This window comes from Myotis myotis, unplaced genomic scaffold (genome assembly GCF_014108235.1).
Source record: "Myotis myotis isolate mMyoMyo1 unplaced genomic scaffold, mMyoMyo1.p scaffold_m19_p_7, whole genome shotgun sequence".
Taxonomy (NCBI): Eukaryota; Metazoa; Chordata; class Mammalia; order Chiroptera; family Vespertilionidae; genus Myotis; species Myotis myotis.
Genome location: NW_023416379.1, coordinates 70191878 through 70213730, shown reverse-complemented (window position 1 = coordinate 70213730; position 21853 = coordinate 70191878). Strand labels below are relative to the sequence as shown.

General features: G+C 35.7%; 1 protein-coding gene across 1 annotated transcript in view; it reads right to left on the bottom strand.

Annotated features, from left to right (window-relative positions):
- Window positions 1–21853, bottom strand: part of EYS (eyes shut homolog) — a 1264258-nt gene that overhangs the window by 980655 nt on the left and 261750 nt on the right. Inside the window, 1 exon segment of the mRNA XM_036318417.1 lies at window positions 9489–9602. Within this exon segment, the coding sequence (XP_036174310.1) occupies window positions 9489–9602 (114 nt within the window).

Below are 21853 nucleotides of genomic sequence, written 5' to 3'. Positions count from 1 at the left end.
CTTTGACATAGAGTAGATATGGAAGGGCAAATAGAAGATATCCATTACTCTATGAACCATTGAAAATTTCAGAGGTAAAGGTTTTTCTCTTGCCTCACACTCCATCTCTTTAAGCTTGTATCTCTCTCTCTCTCTCTTTTTTTTTTTTTTAACCTACCAAATAGTTTCAAGGAATAAAACAGTCTCAATTTCGCTACCTCCACTTTCTCATTTCATGTATATTTCCTACCTTCCATTCAAGACAACCGGCAACTACTAAACTCCACTGATACTTGTGTTAAGGTCACCAAGTTCTCTTTAATAATTATTTTTGGACCATTTCCACACTGAATTGTACTGGACTGTCCAACAATAGTTGATACTTTCTTACTGTTTCTTTCTTTCTGAAACCCTTTCTTTTCTTTCCTTTCCTTTGGTTTCTCATTGTGTATTCCTTTCTGTATCTATTCCTTAGATTTTAGTTTCTCTGATCATTATTTCCTTTGACATCCTATATATTTCTTCCTAACTGATATCTTAGCAAACTATACTCCTTTGGGATTCTCCCCTATGCTCCAGATGCACATATTAGGATGATTTAAGGGAGACTTTCACTTTAATAACTTATAGTCTGACAAACTCAGCATGTCTGAAGCTCTGCTGATTTCCCTTCTCATTATACATGCTTCTAATACACCTGTAGCCCCAGAGAAATAACTCATTTTTCTACCCTGGGCATCTGAGCATGATTTTTTTTTTTCTTTTCCTCACTTCATACATCTGAACTTCTTACAGACTAACCTGTTTGGTTTATTACCTAAATATTTTTTGAAATCTTCCAATTCCCTCAGCCTTGTTTCCATATCTTTAAATAAGAGCTTGATTATTGTAAACATTTAACTTCTCCTCTACTACCAGTATATAACCCTACCCTTAAAAAAAAGAAAAAAATCAAATTCTATTTTACAGTTTAGGGTGATCTCTCAAAAAATACCTTTGATTATGGTTTTTTTTTTTTTTTTTCAGACCTATTACTTTCTATCACCCCTGGTATTCTTTAGATGACATTTCTGATTTGGAGTGTGCTTTATACTCCAACCTCATTGCTCTCAGGGTAATTTCGACTACACTGAACACATTTGAGTCTTTTAAATTCCATGCTTTCTTTTTCCTCTGCTTATCTTCTTTTATTTTATTTTAAATTTCTTTCTGGGACATTCATAGTTCTTAGATATTCATGACACTTTAGAAATTCATCAAAATATAATTTGTCCAATTTGAAGGGAAAAGACCATTTTCTACATGCTGGGAAAGGGATAGTTGACACAAATGGATTTCTGTGATAAATCTGAAAAGCACATATAGTGAAAAGGTTTAAAAAGAGTAGAGGACAGGATTCTAAAAAATACAAAAAAATTAAAATACCCTGAAAACTAAGGAAGGTATGAATTTATAAAAAATAATAGCAGTGCCATCACTTTCTAACTTTACAGAATTCAAATTATTATAAACACATTGCAAGCCAGTCATTCTTTGTAATTTTCAACTTAATTATAATTTTACCTACATGTTACAGAGTCAAGGCTATATTATCTCCTGTTAATAATGCAAATAAAAAGTGATAAATATAAAATGTAACCTATAGTTAAGTATTTCTCTGAATCTGTCAGATCTATCATTCTATCACTGCATGTATTGAGTTACTGGAATGGGACTAGCTCTATAATGTCTTGCTGATTAAACTCGATAGCATGCTCAATATAATAGATTCATATATATATATATATATATATATATATATATATATATGGACAATATATTTCACTTAATACACTATTTTTACAGAGTATGTAGTCAAATATAATTACCCATGCAAACGGAGTAGTCTATAGTTTAAAAAGAAAAAAGCTAGAGAATGTCAAATTGATAAATGCTAGTTCTGATCCATTAATAAGAAATGCAATTAAAATTATACAATTAATGAAAATTTGATTACAATATTACATACCTCTGAATTCTAAAAATAGAGAAATAAATTAATAAAAGACGCAAAAATACTTTATTCCTATTATAAATACAACAAAGAGATATACATATCCTCTACTCAGGTTGCCTTTATTCTTGCTGTCTAAGTGGCCTCAATATCTAAGTATTTATATTGAGCTAAAAATAATGATATAATCACCAAGAAGGTGAACACTGTATGATTGTCAAACCAATATGTATTACATGCTTCCTGTTTTAATTGCAACACAAAAGAAATAGAAGATAGAATTATTAACATCAATTATTAAATTAATAGTTTGTTGGTTTTTTGTTGGTTAATCCTCATCCTAGGATATTTTTCCCATTGATTTTTAGAATGAATGGAAGATCAGGGGAGAGACAGAGAGAAAGAGGAACATATATGTGAGACACATTGATTGGCTGCCTCGTACACAAGCCCCAACTGTGCTGGAGATCTAGCCTGCAACCGAGGTACGTGCCCTTGACTGGAATGGATCCTTTGACTCTTCAGTACTTGGGCTGGCGCTCTAAGCACTGACCAAACTGGCTAGGGCTGAATGAATAGTTTTTTGTTTTAATTGAAATTTTACTATGAACTCTGAGCTATTATTTCATCCAATTTATTTGAGCCCTCCAATATAATACTTATAAGAAATTAACCTTTTGTCAATATACTTAATATATAGTTGATTTAATTTTTTTTTCAAAATATTAGAGATGGTTATCTGTATAGTCCAGCCAAAATATTTTGTCCTCCAGGATGTTAGGATAGGTGTAGAGTGACTAGATTGGACCATTTAACTACAGCATCTGTAGCTCCCTGTTGTATGTCAACACAAGAATGACTGAGATATGGCTTAGAAAGGCTGAAAAACTAATTGCTCCATTACTCATACTCTAGACTTTTTCACTTCTGGGCAGTTAAAATTATGTACTGAAATCTGCTTTTTAATTAAAAGTCCCCATACAGAGGGTCCTAACCAGAAAACAGCATTGTTATTCTGGCTTTCAACACACTTCAACATTTTACTTTTTCTTTCCTTTCTTTTGAAAACAAGTTTAATGGCTAATTAGCATTCCTGCTTTTTCATCTTAATTGCTACACATTTAGGGATAGGTGTCATTAAAGCTTTAGCAGATAAGACATTCACTCAAGCAATATTTCTACTCTACTTGCACAAACATAGCCTTATTAGTTTAAACACGTATTTATTTATTTATTTTTGAGTACTAAACAGCAAAGCTCTGTTTTCTCTGTATTAGATATTGGAAACTTTGATATTTTAGAAGTGAAACAATTTATTTCTTACCACCAAAATGTAATAGGAATACAAAAACTATTGGTTTAACAATAGTGTGTGCAATATCATTCTTTCTCAGATTCCTTTAATGAAATTTAATATGCAAAAGGTTCATTTTATGAATTATAGAATCATCAACAGTTTAGTTCATTACTGGTAAATATACAATTAAAATCTTAGAGTTATCATAGTGTTTGTTTTCTGTTTTTGTGTTGTTGTTGTTGTTGGGTTGTTGTTTTGAGAGAAAGAAAAATCATTGACTGGTTGCCTCTTGTAAACACCCCACATGGGGACCGAAGCCACCACCTAGGTATGTGCCCTGACCAGGAATCAAACCTAGAACCTTCTGATATAAGGGAGGATGTTCTAACCAACTGAGCCACACCAGTCAGGGCATAGATATATCAAAGTTTTCTATAGAGAATTCCATTAACTTAATATAGATCAAGGTATTGGCTGATGTGTAATAGGCAATTTGAAAGTTGTAGTCATCTTCACCTACTAAAAAAAACCACTTCAAATTCTGATATTAAGTTTGCCTTTTTACTAGCAAGTGCTTCACTGGTAAGGAGAGCAGTGGCTAAGTCTGTCAGGATCAACTTCTTTTATATGTAGTCTTCATCTTCACCATTTCTTTACTTTCATTAGATTTCATGGTCTAACGAAATCTAATGAAAGTTTAGAATTTAAATTGCTAATTGGCACTGATTTTATATATATATATATATATATATATATATATATATATATATATATATATATACACACACACACACACACACACACTAGAGGCCTGATGCACAAAAATTCATGCAAGAGTAGGCTTTCCTTCCCCCGGCTGCTGGTACCGGCTTCCCTCCTGCATCTGGGTCCCAGGCTGCTTTCCTCCTCTAGCTACCTGCAGGCACCCAGGACCCAGGCTGCTTCCTTCTGGCAGCCCACAGGCACCCAGGACCTGGGCTGGCTTCCCTCCGGCCCCGGCTTTATCAGGAAGGATGTCCGGAAGATGCCGGTCTAAATTAGCATATTACCCTTTTATTATTATAGATACTAGAGGCCTGGTGTATGAAAATCATGCACTCGGTGGGGGCGGGGGGGGGGTCCTCAGCCTGGCCTACACCCTCTTGCAGTCCGGGAGCCCTCGGGGGATGACTGACTGATGGCTTAGGCCTGCTCCCCACAGGGAGCTCCCCACAGGGAGCAGGCCTAAGCCATTAGTTGGAAATCCTTAGCACTGCTGTGGAGGTGGGAGAGGCTCCCACCACTACCACTAAGCTTCCCATCCATGAGCCTGGCTTCTGGCTGAGCAGCACTCCCCCTGTGGGAGCTCACTGACCACCAGGGGGTATCTCCTGTGTTAAGCATCTGCCCCCTGGTGGTGAGTGTGAGTCATAGGGATCTGTTGTTCCGCAGTTCTGTCGATTTGCATATTAGCCTTTTATTACATAGAATATATATATATATATATATATATATATATATATATATATTATATATATACTTATATATCCTTAAAATACTCAAAGCACTATTACTGTGTAATACATATACATATATATATATACATATATATATATATATATATATATATATATATATACACACACACACTTATTTAGAAAGAATAATAATAACTGTATTTGCAAAACATGACCACATACACAATTGTTTTTAGTCCTGGAAGAAAGATGATTAAGTGTACTTAATACCAGGAGAGAGGGTGTGTGTCTGCATGATTAATAATTTTCTTTTCATTTCATATGTAGAAGAAAATTTTATACATTGAGGCTTTATTTATTTCCATTTATTCCAAACATGGAAATTTTTTTATTTGTTTTATATTTTTTTAATATATTTTATTGATTTTTTACAGAGAGGAAGGGAGAGGGATAGAGAGTTAGAAACATCGATGAGAGAGAAACAACCACTAGTTGCCTCCTGCACACCCTCTACTGGGGATGTGCCCACAACCAAGATACATGCCCTTGACCGAAATTGAACTTGGGACCCTTCAATCTGCAGGATGACACTCTATCCACTGAGCCAAACCGGTTAGGGGTAGAAAATTTTTTAAAAACCTTAGTATATTTTGCATAGCAAGATAAAGTAATATTAATGAATAATTTTTGGAAGTGTTGGACATAGTGGGTTTTAGCAGAGGGTGCCCCAGTTAGCAATGACTAGCTCCAATAATAGACTAATTAATGACAATAGGATTCATTGGGAATGGCTGATATTGGGAATATTCTTGTTTTAACTAAAATAGAAAATTGTGATATTCAGATATGTATGTAATCCATATTTTGCTTTCTTTTAAAATGCATTAGGTTTAGACAATAAAAAATAAAATAAAATGCATTAGGTTTTCTTCAAATAAATCATAATAATTACATCTATCAGGGAAGGTGAAACACATTTTTATTTATTAAAATTCTGTGTTCACTGCTGTAAACAAATTTTCCTTTGTAGTAAATAAAAATAATAATAATGTCATTTCCTTCAAAAGAAAATAAATTTTGATGTTTATTTGCTGTGTTCAGTTTCTAAGACTAGAACATTGAAAGGAGCCTAAATTAAACTAAAACTATTTGCTAACTCCAATGGAGAAAATAGTACTGAGAAATTTATTTACTGTATTTATTTGTTCTTTAAAAAATACATGATTCTACAGATATCAAAAGACATATCGCATTAATAAAATTATGTATACAAGTTATGCTATTTGTGGAGGACTGTAATAATGCTAGAAACTACAATGTACAAAAGACTGTATTATTCAGCTCTACAGAAGTAATTATATAAAGATTTTTCTATTGTCCCCATAAATGGGCTATAAAATCACAGTCTGCTTTTTGGATAAATTCCTTTCTCTACAGTATATTTCAATAAATTATAACTAGGAATGCAATATAACTGTTTCAAAGGACAAAATGTTTGAACAAGGATATAGCCTTAAAATACTCAAAGCACTATATCTTACAAATTCACATATGTGTAAAAAGTAATTATGCATATTTTAAGTTTTCCAAAAACAAGCTCATAAAGTTACTTTCTCCCAATACCCATTTCGATAATGTACTTTTTATTTATATTCCTCACCTGGGGATATGTTTTGAGAGAGAGAGAGAAAAAAAACACCCATGTGAGAGAGAAACATTGACTGGTTGCCTCCTTTATGCACCCCAACCAGTGATTGAACCTGCAATCTGGGTATGTGACTTGACTAGAAATTGAACCTCCAACCTTTAGGTGCATGGAAGGATGCTCCAACTGAGCAACCCGGCCTGGATTCCATAATGTGGTTTAAAAAAGGCAGTCACTATATGTAGCCCAAATTTAAGGAGTAGAGAGTCATGTTTCATCTCTGAAGTGCAAAGTATTTGCATACATTATTTGAAATTATTCTGTACATGAGGTGTATCTATTGTTCCCGAATTTTTTATTCAATCATTTATTTTTATCAGTGTTAACTCATGGATGATTATTTTGTATAATAATTAAATACTAATTTATATTCTTCTCAAATTATTCTAGCTTTGGTCATTAGGAGTACCTTCAGTTTGCTCATGTGTCCCTTTGACATACCGTCATGATTTTGTTTTTTGAGTAATTCCTTGATTTGTGGTATTACAATATTCTCCACACTTATTTGTACATGTGGTATCCTTGTCTTAGAATCAATTAAATCTCCAAGGAGACCTGATTCCTTTTATTGGAGGATAGCATTGGGGAAAAAAAGATCTGGGCATCAGGCAAACATTATGCTAAGTGAAATAAGTCAGTCAAAAAAAGCTAAGAACAATGTGATTTCACTCATACATGGGTCATAAAACTGAAACTCATGAGCACAAATAGCAGTGTGATAGTTACCAGAGGAAAGGGGGTGGGAGGAGAAGAAGTCCTAATATATGGTAACAGGAGAAGATTTGACTTCGGGTGGTGGGCAAAGAGTGAAATATACAGATCTTGTAACATATCTATAATTATAATGCTAAAAAGTACAATGCATAAAAACACTGCATTATTCAGCTCTACAGAAGTAATTATATAAAGATTTCTAAAAAATCTTTTAAAAATATACCTACACCAGAAACCTATATGTTCATTTTGACCAATATCATCCCAATCCTATATAATAAAAGGCTAATATGCAAATTGTCCCCTCCACCCGGAGTTTGACCAGGAGTTCAACTAGAAGTTCAACCAGGAGGCGGGACTGGCAAGCAACTGCCTGTAGCCCCTCCCCCAAGCCAGCCCTGACCCTGAACACCCTCCCCCACAGATCAGGGGTGGGGCTGTCTGGCCAACTGCCTGTGGCCCCTCCCCCCAGCTGTGCATGAATTTGTACACCAGGCCTTTAGTAAATTTAATAAAAAAGTAAGTAAAAAATAAAACAATTTAAAAATAATAATTATTAGACTATTCTGTATGTATCTTTACAATTGTATAATTAAATATGCATTGTCATCCTATCTAATCAAGCATTACATAATATTGTCTATTGTATGGATTTTACATATATGTGTTACAAAATTATTTAAAATTACAATTAAACACTTGATGATTTCTTATTTCTGTCAAACTGGTATTTATATGACATATCTCATTTAATCTCTATTCAACTCAGTGAAGTAGGTGTAGTCTCAACTTCATTTAACAGACAAGAAAACTATAATGAGATTAAACAGATGTAAAATATTTGAAATTAGACATGTAATCTTATATTTTTATTAATAATTATAAGAAGACATTTTCTAAGAAAATTAGGTATACCTTTTAAAAATATCTCACCAGGCCAGTGTGATAAGTGGTTATAGCATCAGCCCATGAACCAAAAGGTTGTGGGTTTGATCCCCAGTATTGGTCAGAGTACATGTGGGAGGCAAGCTATGATGTGTCTCTCTCACATAGATATTTCTCTCTCTGCCTCCCTCTCTGTTTCTCAACCCCTCCCACCATCCCTCCACCCCAGCTTTCTTCCTTCCACTCTCTCTTGAAAAATCAATGAAAAAAATGTCCTCTGGTGAGGATTAAAAAATATAAAAATAAATAAAATAAAAAAATCCAAATTGATTGTATTTAATTAAAAAGTAAGGTGGTTAATTATGTAAGTCAAGTTCACTGAACTACTGGGTACCCAGATTTTGTCTGTGTGTCTGTGAAATTGTTTCTTGATGAGATTAGCATTTGAATCAGTGAACTCAGTAAGGTAGCTTGCTCTCCCAGTATCTTTTGGCATCAGCCAAATTTGAGAGGCTCTGAGTAGAAAAAAAAGTGAAGGAAGGGAGGATTTGCCCTTTCTTGCCTGCTTACTTGAGCTGCATTGGTTTTCTTCTGTCCTTCAGCTGTGATTTACAGCATTGGCTTCCCCTGGTTCCTAGGCCTTTGGACTCAGAACGGAAAGACCACTGGCCCTCCCAGGATTTTAACTTGCAGATGGCAGAGTGGGACTTCAAACACCTTGCAATTGTGTGACACAATTTCTAAGAGAGAGAGAGAGAGAGAGAGAGAGAGAGAGAGAGAGAGAGAGAGAGAGAGAGAGAGAGAGAGAAAATTCCCATTGCTCCTGTTTCTCTGGAGAACCATGACTGATAGTTTTAAAAAATCTATAGCTTAGAAAATGATACTAAAGTTTAAAGTATTCAATGATTTTTATATACTAGTTCGCACAGTAATTTATCAAATATCCATTTGATAAGGCAACCATCAATTTATTTATTTTTTAAAAAAATATAATTTCATAACTTAAGCTGAAAAAGTATAATCAAAGTTGAAACCCAATAAAAAGTATATGCTAATGGCAACTATATTTTAAACCAAATATAGCTACTTCCAAAAATTAAATAAATGATTCTATTATAAAACAAACAAAACCTCACTGATTTTATGAGAAATTAAATAATAAGAAAAGGTATTTTAAATATAAAGTGATAGGGTGATAATACATTTCTTACTTTTCAGTGTATCATTTTGTTGTAATGGTGGCCTCTCAAATAAAAAACTAAGGTAAGTTATTATAGTGGATGGAAAAACAAAGCTCATTTAACTCTCTGTAAGGGATAATTAGTTGGCCACTTTAGGAGCTGACTTTAAGAAAATGAAGGACTAATAATGTTGTTGGAAGACTGAAATGAGTTCAGACAAGAGACAGATATGCTTTTTAATTATGTTTGCTTGTCCTTCTCCCTTGGTGATCATTACCTTTAAATGGAGCCACACAGTGGCAGAAGCAATTCCCAGGTTGGTCAATGCAAGTAGCTCCATTCTTGCAGGGATGGGAAGCACACTCATCTGCATCTATCTCACGTTTTGTACCTTCGAAAAATAATAACCTCAGTTTTAAATGACAAGCAGATTCCAGGTTATAATTCTTAAATTTCTACTTGGGGTGGTATCTGAGACTAAACTCATCAGATAAGAGTATCACATACATTAGTGTCAGAACCCATTTATTTCACCTTTCTAAAAACTGCAACAACTTCTCTTGAAAGCACATCTGCAAGCTAATCTGAGTAGGTAAGCATTCAAAGTCTGCTCAGATGTGAACTAATTTACCTTCTACTTTGGAGTCTAGAGATGGAATAGGATGTTTCAAGTTATTGGGATTCAAATCAAATGTTAGGCTAAATAAAATTAAAAAGGAACAAAAAAAAGATATACTACTGAATCAATAACTTCCTCATGTAATTCCCAGTGCTAGGTGATCTTTACAAGGCACAAATGTCTAAAGTTCCTTACCAATAAAGCCAGGGAGACAGATGCATTTGGATTTATCCATGAGCTCTATAGATGTAGTGTTATGGAGGCTGGGGATAAATTTCTTTCCATTAATTTCACAAAACAGGCCTACATGGGAAGAAAGAAAAACAGAAATGTCCATTATCTATAGTCTTAATGGTTTCTTTTAACTAGTTCTCAATGCAGATCTTCCATTAATGCTCCACCTATAATTGTGTTGCCATAACTACCCTTTCATATCATATCACTTGGGTTGTTCCTTAATTTGCAAAGTGCTGAAAACAGCCTAAATGGACATGGAATTAATTCTTAAAACTTATGACAGCTAATTTTTTTGGTCAATTTTCAACAAGGATAGACAAATTTACACATTATACTTACAAACAAGATAAATGGAAATTTTCTTAATAATCTTAATATTTTTCTCTAAAATAGTTAAATGAATATGGGCTGGGAAAAATTAATGTAATATACACCTAAATAGGAAAAATCATACCTAACTAAATAGGAAATCTATTTTTATTGCTATAATCTACACTAATAAAAGAGAAAAATGGTAATTGGCGTACAGCGCTACACTTTTCATTGGCTAATCAGGGCTATATGCAAATTAACTGCCAACTGAGATGGCAGTTAACTGCCAACAAAGATGGCAGTTAACTGCCAACAAAGATGGCGGCTAATTTGCATATGTAGGCACAATGCAGGGAGGCGAAAGGGAAAGCAGGAAGAAGCCCCCTGCCACTGACTGTGATCGGAAACCCAGGGGGGAGCTAGGAGCTGGGGGGCAGGGCAAAGGCGGCCCCAGGGCCGCCTTTGCCATGCCGCCCAGACATGATAGGAGAATCAGGCGCCTTTGCCGCCCTGGCCAGTGATAGCAGGAAGTAGGGGTGGAGCCAGTGATGGGAGCTGGGCACGGTCGAAGCTGGCAGTCCTGGGAGCTAGGGGTCCCTTGCCTGGGCCTAAAGCGGAGCCCACGATCGCGGGGCCGCTGCAGCTGCGGGTCCCCGCTGCCCGAGCAGGAAGCCTCAGCCAGAGGCGTCCTGCAGGGGCAGGGGCGGAGCCCACGCAATCGCGGCGCCCCCCGCTGCCACTGTGGGTCCCTGCTGCCCGGGCCGGACGCCTAGGCCAGAGGCGTTAGGCCTGGGCAGGGGCGGAGCCTGCAACCGCGGGGAGCTGGGGATCCCCTAGCCCAGGCCTGACACCTCTGCTGGAGGCCTCAGGCCTGGTCAAGGGGCCGATCCAGTGATTGGTGATTGGAGGGTGATGAGGGTCAACTCCTCTGGCCGAGGCATCAGGCCTGGGTGGGGGGCGGAGCCGAGGATTGGGGGGATATGATGGTCCCCTTGCCCAGGCCTGAAGCCTGGGTCAGAGGCATCAGGCTTGGGCGGGGGGTGGAGCAAGCGATCAGAGGGAGATGGGGGTCCCCTGCCCAGGCATGATTCCTGGGCCAGAGGCCTCAGGCCTGGGCGGGGGTCAGAGCCAGTGATTGGGGGGAGATGGGGATCCCCTGTCTAAGCCTGACACCTCTGGCGGAGGCATCAGGCCTGGGCAAGGGGCAGAGCCAGCAATCGGAGGGGTCTGGGGGTCCCCTGCCCAGGCCTGATGCCTGGGCCAGAGGCATCAGGCCTGGGCTTGGGTCAGAACCAGTGATGGGGGGAAATGAGGGTCCCCTGCCCAGGCCTGACGCCTCTGACAGAGGCGTCAGGCCTGGGCAAGGGGCCGATCCTGAGATTGGAGGGTGATGGGGGTCAACGCCTGAGGGCTCCCAGTATGTGAGAGGGGGCAGGCTGGGCTGAGGGACACTCCCCTCCACACACACCCAGTGCACGAATTTCGTGCACCGGGCCCCTAGTCATTAATAAAATGACATATTAAGAGAAAATATGACATTAGAACACCAGGTTAAACTGATGAAAAAAGTGAACACAAAAAATAATATGAGTCTATAAATACTTTGTTTAAACCTTAACAATATTTATTTGGTAATTTTCCTTATGGATGAACTTTATGAAGGGAAAAAAAGCACATTTAAAACTGTGTGTTTATTTTTATTAGATGGGGATATAGCAAAAGTGATCTCTCCAAATGACTTTGTTTTTGCTTTCTGTCATACAATTTTAAGAAATCACTATGAGTTTTTGGTGATGATAATAAATAGAGAACAGTTTTTATAGTGGCCTCATTTTTTTTCTGAAGATGATCACTCTTAAGGTTAACTATGTAAAACCAGTTTTCCAGATTTAATAGGAAAAAATGCTATTACATTCATGATTTTCAAAAAAAAAAATTACTCTATTACTTCTTAAAAAGAATGTGGTTTTATTTATAAATCAATTATTAACATAGAAGTAGAATTAGGAACAGTTTTGGATAGTTAGAATTTGGGTGACATTTTGGCTTGTAATGTTGGCAATTTTATCATATTTTCTCACATCTTAGGAAATTATTGAGAGTCCTACTACTTTTTTTGATCTATGAAAACAAAGGTCTGCCTATTATTAGTTTCTTCCTACTGTAAAAAACAAAAAAAAAAAACCCAAAAAACAAAATAAACAACAAAAAATCACACATATTTTAAAACGTAATAAGCTCTTTATCAAAATAAGTGATATATCTTGTCAAGGGTAACTTAAAGAGTTACCATAGTAACAAAATGAAATGTGGTGTAAAAATAAATAGTTCATGTGTTAAGTATAAGTGTACTGGATTTATAGTTTAGAAGTCTTCTAAAAAACAAACACTCATTTACAGATGCAAAATATTTATACCACACTGAATACATCTATTCCTATTATGATGTGAAGATGTAGTAAAATAATCCAAGCAGATATTAGATATTCAAATGTTCTTTTGGGAAAAAATTGATTTGTATGCCTATATAATAAATTGTGTCTTCTAAAAATAGAGTTACTTATGCCTCAGATTAACTCTCAGTTATCATTAACCCTTGGGTAGTGTGTGTGCCTACCTTGAAATTCATCCTTACAGTGGCAGTTAAAGGTGCTGTGGAGATTAACACAAGTGTTTGCATTTGCATAGGCATCACTTGGGCACTCATCTACCTCATCTCATAGTTCTCACTTAGAAACAGCAAAGAATTCATTTAATCACAAATGTGTTACTGATGCAACCTACAACTAACTCTAAGAGTGTGTTTAGAACATGTGAGATTTTCAAATTGTCTGCAAAAAAATAAATAAAAATCAACACATTGACTGATGCTATCAACTAGATATTTACTCTTCTGTCTTAATTTTTATGTGACTGTAACTGTGGCTTTATTCTTATCTCAGTGAACCTAGAAGAATTAAAAAGTTCCATTATTTCCTTAAAATTAAACATACATGACTGTAATTAAGTCACGAAACTGAAAAGAGCAACAGTCACAGAAGAAATAAAAGAAGGCACTATTTAAAAATGTTTTTCTCTATTTAGTGGACTTGATGGTAAGAACTGAAGTGCTTTTCATTCTATTTACTGTGTTCAACGCTTAAATTTTAATAGTGTTACAGTGTTAAGGACATTTTGTGAAAATATCTCACCTCTCAGGAAACACTTGAATTTCCATGGATGAGCAAACACAACGTTAGTGTGAAGCTCATACAAATGACTAGTTCTGTGATTATCATTAGGTAAACTAAGATTTATAATTCTCAATTTTATAATAAAAAACAAAGAAGTTAGGTATCTTTAAACCTCAGTTTTTTTGTTAGACTATATATAAAGCATACTGTGAAATATTCACCCATGATTTATATAACGTTCTGTGAATTATTCAATAAACCCTTTTTACTGTTCTTTGAGGTTAATTTATAATCAGTACCTCTCCCTTTTTAAAAAAAAATCATAATTAAATGTGGTTTACTCTGGCAACTTATAGGCAGTAACTCTACTTTAGAATAAAATAATAGTACTTTTCCAACAAAAATAAATAATCATACAGCAACAGAAATATAGATTTAGTAAGGGAAAAATGAATACATGTAAAGGAAAATAAACTCCTTTATGAAAAGTTAAAAGCTGATGAATTGTGAAATACCCTTACCAGTCTCTGGCAAATAATAATAATTTAAAAAGCCCAAAGGTAGCATTGTTATTTGCCCAGTTATGAATACTTTGTATGCCAAAAGAGAGAATTTCCATTTATTAAAAAAATAGATTGATGTTTTTAACATTGAGAAAATGTTTTATTCACTGTCTGCACCTTTCTCTTATTATTTTAGATGCAAAGGCTTTTCAAAGAAAAACTTGAAATAAGGTTCTCTAAAATTACCTATTTTAGTGTGTTGTTTATGTATCTCCTGATCAAACCAGCAGGATAAAAATTACACAGAGTTTATTATCTTTACATCACTTCTGTAACCCCCATAACAACCGTACTGGAGGGACACTGTTCTTATTTCTATTCTATTTTATTTTATTTTATTTTATTTTTTTTAATATATTTTATTGATTTTTTACAGAGAGGAAGGGAGAGAGATAGAGAGTTAGAAACATCGATGAGAGAGAAACATCGATCAGCTGCCTCCTGCACACCCCCCACTGGGATGTGCCCACAACCCAGGTACATGCCCTTGACCGGAATCGAACCTGGGACCCTTCAATCCGCAGGCCGACGCTCTATCCACTGAGCCAAACCGGTTTTGGCTTATTTCTATTTTAAAGGTGTGGAATTTAGACAAATAGACGCTATAAAACTTGCTTACATCTCTCACCTGTGAGACAGTGGCAAAGCTATAATTCAAATCAAAGCAATCTGCTGCAACATTTCTTAGTCTTTGTATGTCATTCATTTTAATGGGAGCTCTCACTCCACAGGCTCACCCCATATATTTCTGGTCAGTTGTGTCCAGGGAATAATTTATTTGATTACCAAATGGCATGTGGCATTCCCAGAATCTCCTGTTCTGATTCTTCCTATCAAAATGCTGCCTGTTGTGATGCCTTCTGTCAAAATATTTTGGGTCCCCCAATTCTCAGATTTAATAGGAAAAAATGCTATTACATTCATAAAGGAGCCTTATCAAGAATTACCTCAAAAAGCTGATGCAGAATTTCCAAAGTGAACCACTCCTAGATTCCCATAATCACACCCACTGAACATGCACCCACTTATCTGTGTATACCGGCAAGCCCTGTCCTGGAGAAGATTTGAGAAAAGTGAAGTACACATTAGGAACTTAGTCAAAGCCAGAGGGGGAAAATGTAGTGGGTTTAAAAAAAAAAGGAATTAAAAAATATGACAAAAATGCAATATTGCAAATATTTCCATTTGTCCACTAACTTTATCCTAGTATGTCTAACACACAGAAGAAAAGATGGCCAGTTAGACCATTTGCAGTGTTCATGATATAACAGCACATCACTGACTCGAGAGAAAGAACAGTTGCTCTGGCTACTAAGGCCAATAATAAATGACACTAGGAGGCCCTTTTAGGATGTGGGTAACTTGTCTGTACATCCTTGCAGATGACACAATATGAGTTTCACACAGCAGTTTCTTTTCTGTTTTTATGTTCATCAAAGTTCAAAATTAAAAAAAAAAATCTTAAATTTAATGCATTTTTCTTCTCAACTACATTCAGAAGTGTATTATGGGATAACTGAAGCACAGATAAATTTAGATCTCCCTTATAAATTGTTTTTTCCTCCAATCTAATTTTTGATAAACATTGGCTAGAAATAAGTTTTCAATTATACTGATTAATACATACTGGAAGAGCTGGTTTGTTGATTCCACTATAAAATAAAAGCTCTCTGTTTCAACAAAGAATTGAGTTTACTCAAGTATTCAGGACAAGGTGATATAATTTTATGGAAATTGAGGTACCTATTGTCATCACAAAATTTTCACCAAGGTTAAACAAGCAACAAAGACTTCAATTAAGGCAATTGTAATAGAAGAGAGGGGCCAGAACTCAGTCTGAACTTGACTCACCTGTAAAAAAGAATGAAAGAGGTTTCAAGAACTAGGGTATATGTCATTAGGCTATATGTGTTTGCTAATTGGCCTTACGCAAAAGAAACAAAATATTTACCAATCTTCAAGACAGGAAGCTATTTTATAACTTTGATTAAGGTAAATGCCAAAGTTAGCCACCTACCACCCACACAGGCTGGGAGACACAGACATTATCTGTGTCTATATAAATTTTAAACTGAGGGAAACTTTACAGCTGTCTTGGTCTAATTAGTCTGTGACTGATAAGACAGTCTGTGAAGATTTCTATAAACATGTAGTTTCCAAAGAGTGGAAGGAAATAATAAAATATTCATTTATATTCTTTTTTTAAATATTTTTTTTTATTGATTTTTTTTTACAGAGAGGAAGGGAGAGGGATACAGAGTTAGAAACATCGATGAGAGAGAAACATCGATCAGCTGCCTCTTGTACACCCCCTACTGGGGATGTGCCCCCAACCAAGGTACATGCCCTTGATTGGCCAAACCGGTTAGGGCAATTTATATTCTTAATATAACATTCTTCTCACATTCTAGTGAAGTCCAAGAAGTATGAGTCTCATCTCCACACTAAATGAAACAGATCTTCATGATTCCTAATATGACTCCGAGTTGTCTGAGTCCAAGTTCCTCCAATCAAATGAAATGTTACACTGCTACCGACTTATATTTCTAAAGACAAATGTGATGAAATACCCTACAATTTTATCCTTCAATCGCTCCCTCATTCAAATTTCTAAAACTCATCTATTAAAAGAGTCCCAAATGATGAAGATAGGGAATTTATGATTTCAGACATCAGGAGGGTTTGATTAAATACCTATAAGTAAGGCATTTATTTATTTATTTATTTATTTATTTATTTATTTATTTATTTATTTATTTATTTATTTATTTATTTTAAATTTGACATTTTAAAATTTATGTAAATCTTTAATGTTACACCATATTTTATCCCTGCTTAGATATACTTCATTCTACACCATGTTACATATCTCCATGAAAACTTAACAGACCAAGATGATGCTTTTAATTAGTTTTGTGACTCTCAATAAGCCTTATATAAATACCTGCTCTAGCCTGAGAATTATGGAATTAGAGGATAAAGTAAAAAGCTTATAGCAAAGTCCACAGAAACATTAAAACCGGCACCTGGCCTACCTGCCTGGTACTATCTTTCTTATTCTGCCTTTGCCATGCATCCTCATAAATTTTAAATTTTATTTTTCTGAAATTATACATAAATTACCTTTAATTTTCCATAAAACTTATTAATGGTAGCATTGATGACTCATTAGTTTGAAGGCTGACACTACTGTTTATCCTACTGAATTTGTTTTGATCAGTATCAAATTTTTTATGTGTATATGCCTTTGTGCATATACACAAAAACTCTAATTTAAAAACTCTAAATTTACCACAAAGATCTCACTGCATACAATGGCATATTAATTTTTTCCTTAGGTAGAAGAGAGGGAGTTAAGGTATGCAGTACTGCTTCTGTTGGGGTATTAGAGTAGAATCTGGGCAGAAAGTAGAGGGGGGAATGATCCATGGATTTCAAATCAAATCAGAACTATAGCTCTCCCATTTAAAGCCCAGATCAGAGGTAATATCCAAGAGGCCTGATTGAAGGAGCCTAAGGAAAAAAAAAAAAACATTACTTCTACTGATGATAGATTTAAATGAGGTAGAAACCTTTAAAGGAAACCTTTAAAGAAACCTTATTTTTTATTCTCAGTTTCCATTTAGAGAAACTTTACCTTAAAATTCTTGGCCTCTTTGCCCTTCCAATTGTTCTTCCCTAGAAAACTGTGCAGTGAGTCACCTTTGTGGTGCAAAATAGCCACTGATTCAAAGTTCTTAGTTTAGATGGAGCTAATCTTTCAAAAGCCCAGTTAATCACTCTCTTGGACAAGGTAGTAGGCAATGAACTAAGTACTCTGGTCTGCAGATTGGAGGTACCATTTGTATCTCATATTAAGCCACACCCTTCTAGAGATTACCATTGATCAATTTAATCTCTTGTTTTTCTGTTGGATGTGTTATTATTTATACACTAGAGGCCCAGTGCACAAAAGCTGTGCATGGGTAGGGTCCCTAGCCGCTGCTGGCTGGGGCCTTCCTTCATTCCGTGCCGTCCCCTGGTGGTCAGCGCACGTCATAGTGAGTGACCGAACACCCAGTAGATTGAACTACTGAGGGGGCACTTTGCATATTAGGCTTTTATATAGAGAGATTGGTTCAAACACAGACATGGAAAAAGAATGCTCTTTCTTGGTTGAAACACTCACAGATGCAACAGGTTTAAGGGTGGTTTGTGTATCTGTGCTACTGGGAAGGTATTTTCACAGTTTAGAACAGTTATAGATTCTATGAAGTGAGTTAGAAAAACTCTTTACTCAGTACTTGAACTGAAAGCTAATAAATTACAACTTAAGATCTTAGACATAGGGGCTGAATGGGCAGAATGTCCTTGATGCTTATCTTGATGTCCACATATAAAATCCACCACAAAGTCCAGGCACTAGGCATGGAAGCAGCAGGGTGACTTGAGGCTTAATTCTCCGGTAAGTCCCCTCCTAGACCCATTTCTCTTAGACCCATTTCTTCTTAACTTAGGGTCTGAGCCTGCCGAACCTGCAGGTGTTTAATAACGTGATGTGTACTGTGAGCTTATAGAGTAGGCAGAAACCAATGAACATGTATGAAAAATTTGAAGTAACATAATAAGATCATCACAGGGACACTCTTATGAATTAAAAAATCAATCATTCATAACTGGTGCATTTTGCTGATTAAAAATATTTACTTCACAGATTCTGATCTGTCGATTGGTTGGTTTATGCTAATTAAATCTTTTTAAGTTTCAAAAACTAAATCACAGGGTATGCATACTAAGAAATCATTTATGTGGAAAAACAAAAACTTTTATATGAAATTACACAAAATCAGATTTTTAGTGAATCCTCTTTACAGTGCTGCCACACATGCCTATGAAACATTTAGAACTGGCAATTGGCCTTGTAAAGTAATATTTTGGGGAATGCAGGAAAGACTATGAATCACATATTTTAGTTTTAAATCACCTTTCCTATTTTCTTCCCTCCACCCTCCCCCCCCCCCGCCCCCAACCATTGCTATAAGACCAATCCCAAAAGTATTCACTGCATTTCCTCTTTGGGATATTTAAAAATATATAAAATTTAATAGCATTACTGCAAAATAACCTTACTGGCTACCTTTAGTTTTCATTATAATGTCTCAGTTTAATTAATTCAATGACAATCAAAAATATAAAGTGGATAGATGTTGTTATTTGTTGAAAGCAGGACATTTTCAAAGCCATGCAGTTTTAACTTGAGTTAATACCAGGTCTTCTCATTCTTGATTGATCAGAGAGGCCTCATAATTACTGGACAGTTAATTTAAAAAAATACCTCAGTTTCCAAATTTAATGTTAGTTTTTTAACTGTCCAAACATAAATATTATTATTAGAATTGCAAGGGAGTTGGTGAGATTATGTAAGTTTCTTAAGGTTGTGAGACATAAATGTTAGACATTATCTCTGATTGTACTATTAGCAATTTTGAACCTATTTCCAGGTCATGAACAATTGGTAATAACAAGATTTCTTGTGGTAATTATACACTTGCAGATTTGCTAATAGTCTATCAGGTGGAATAACAATATGGAAACCCATTTTCCTATAATGCTCAGTCTCAGAAATGATTTTTTTTCTGTATAATGAAGCAGGAGTTTATTAAGCATGTCATCAGAGTTGAAAGGAAAAGTACAACAGACCTATTTCATGGTACAGCAGACTTTATATCAAAGAGCTCTTCAGAAGGAGACATTAGATTTGCAGAAATAATCTTGTTTCAGTTTTTAGTCAAAATTACAATGCATTCAAAGTTCTGAGTATAAATTGATTCAAGCTTGAATTCATCAGGGAAGCTATCTAAATTGGTTAGATTTAATGCTTCCAAATCAGTTCCTTTCTTAGTAGACACTTGCTAATCATATCCTAATCTCACTGCTGTGAAAGTATTTATTCATTCACAAATAGTTACGCATAGTGCTATGAGGATACTAATGAGATACTGTGCATGCAACAATTGGGAGATGAGCTATGTAATATCTGCTTAACTATGGAGGAATAGCAAATGGGATTGGTCATTCAAATATGATAAGTCAAATTTAGCATGTAGAATTCTTATTCTTGAAAGGATATCATAAAGAAAGTGGTCTATTTCCTAGTTCCACTTTTAAGTAGTTTATGAAAATGGCCCTGTTGGGAAAAAAATGGCAATGCATTTTCTAAGAATTAGGTATCTACTTTCATTACACTAATACGTATGATATGTTTCTGTTGGATCAGAATAAAGGAAGAGGAAAAGCAGACAATGAGAGAAGGTTACATAAATTCAAAAATTGACAAAGAGATATACATAAATAATTTAGATTAAAAATTAATTTACAGACTAACTCAAAGTCCCCCACCAAATAGTTCTTAAACATCAGGATTAAAATGAATGTCTAAACCAAGACAGAATATTCCTCCTAAATATCTGAGCATACATAAATAGTTATACTTCTATAGTCCCTAAACAATTGGCAACTAATTGTAAGAGAGATTAAAGATGAAGATTTACCACCATATTCAGTGAAATCTAAGATGCCACAAATTGTTAGATGTACCAGAAATTGATAAACGCATTATCAAATGTTGGACTTTCTTTCATTTCAGAAAGGGCAAAATGTGAAGAAAGGCAAAAAGCATGCTTTAGAATTCATTAAGTGCTGTCATAGTCAGACACGAATGGCCGCTACTCTGGATGTGTCAGTCATGGTCCAGATGGGAGAGAGAAACTACATATGTAATTTGAACAGGGAATATTAATTTTTTTAAAATATATTTTACTGATTTTTCACAGAGAGGAAGGGAGAGAGATAGAAAGTTAGAAACATCGATGAGAGAGAAACATCGATCAGCTGCCTCCTGTACATCTCCCACTGGGGATGTGCCCGCAACCCAGGCACATGCCCTTGACTGGAATCGAACCTGGGACCCCCCAGTCTGCAGGCCGACGCTCTATCCACTGAGCCAAACCGGCCTCGGCTGAACAGGGAATATTAAATATAAAGAATTAATTAGCAGCAAAGGTGATAAACTACTAATAGGAGTCAAGAGACTTCTAAAGACTCTTCTCTCCCAAAGTTATCATGTTTTCTTTTAATTTGATGTCACTACCTACTTTTGATACTTTTAATACTTTGTGTTACATGCTATGGAATCAGTATATAGAAAGAAAAATTTTAATCCCAATTTCAGTAAGGCAGATGCCTCTTAAAGAAGCATCTGTCAATCCTAGCACAGAAAGTTAACAGTGTGAAGAGAGGGTTAAAATCCTCAGTCACACGGCTACTCCCTGGCCATCAATACATATCCCTGTAAAAAATCATCATATTGTTAAGCTTAATGTAATTTGTAGCACTATCCTCAACACCCTCATTGCTAATGTTTCTCATCCTCTTAGTAACTTTTCCTGTTGCACTGAATAGTTTATTACTTGAGAAATCTTATATTTCAATTCTGATTCAATCATCTCAGATAATGCTAGCATCTATTGGGCCACCTATCATATCAGTGTCTCATTTCCGTAGCATTTTATTCTCCAACTAGAGGCCCGGTGCACAAATTCATGCACCAGTGGGGTCCCTCAGCTTGGCCTGCGGGGATCAGGCTGAAACTGGCTCCCAACATCCCCCGAGGGGTCCTGGTTTGCTAGAGGACTGTTCTCCGGTGACACATCCTGGAATCGGGCTCCCTCCTCTCTGGTTCTGGGTGCATCACTGGAGA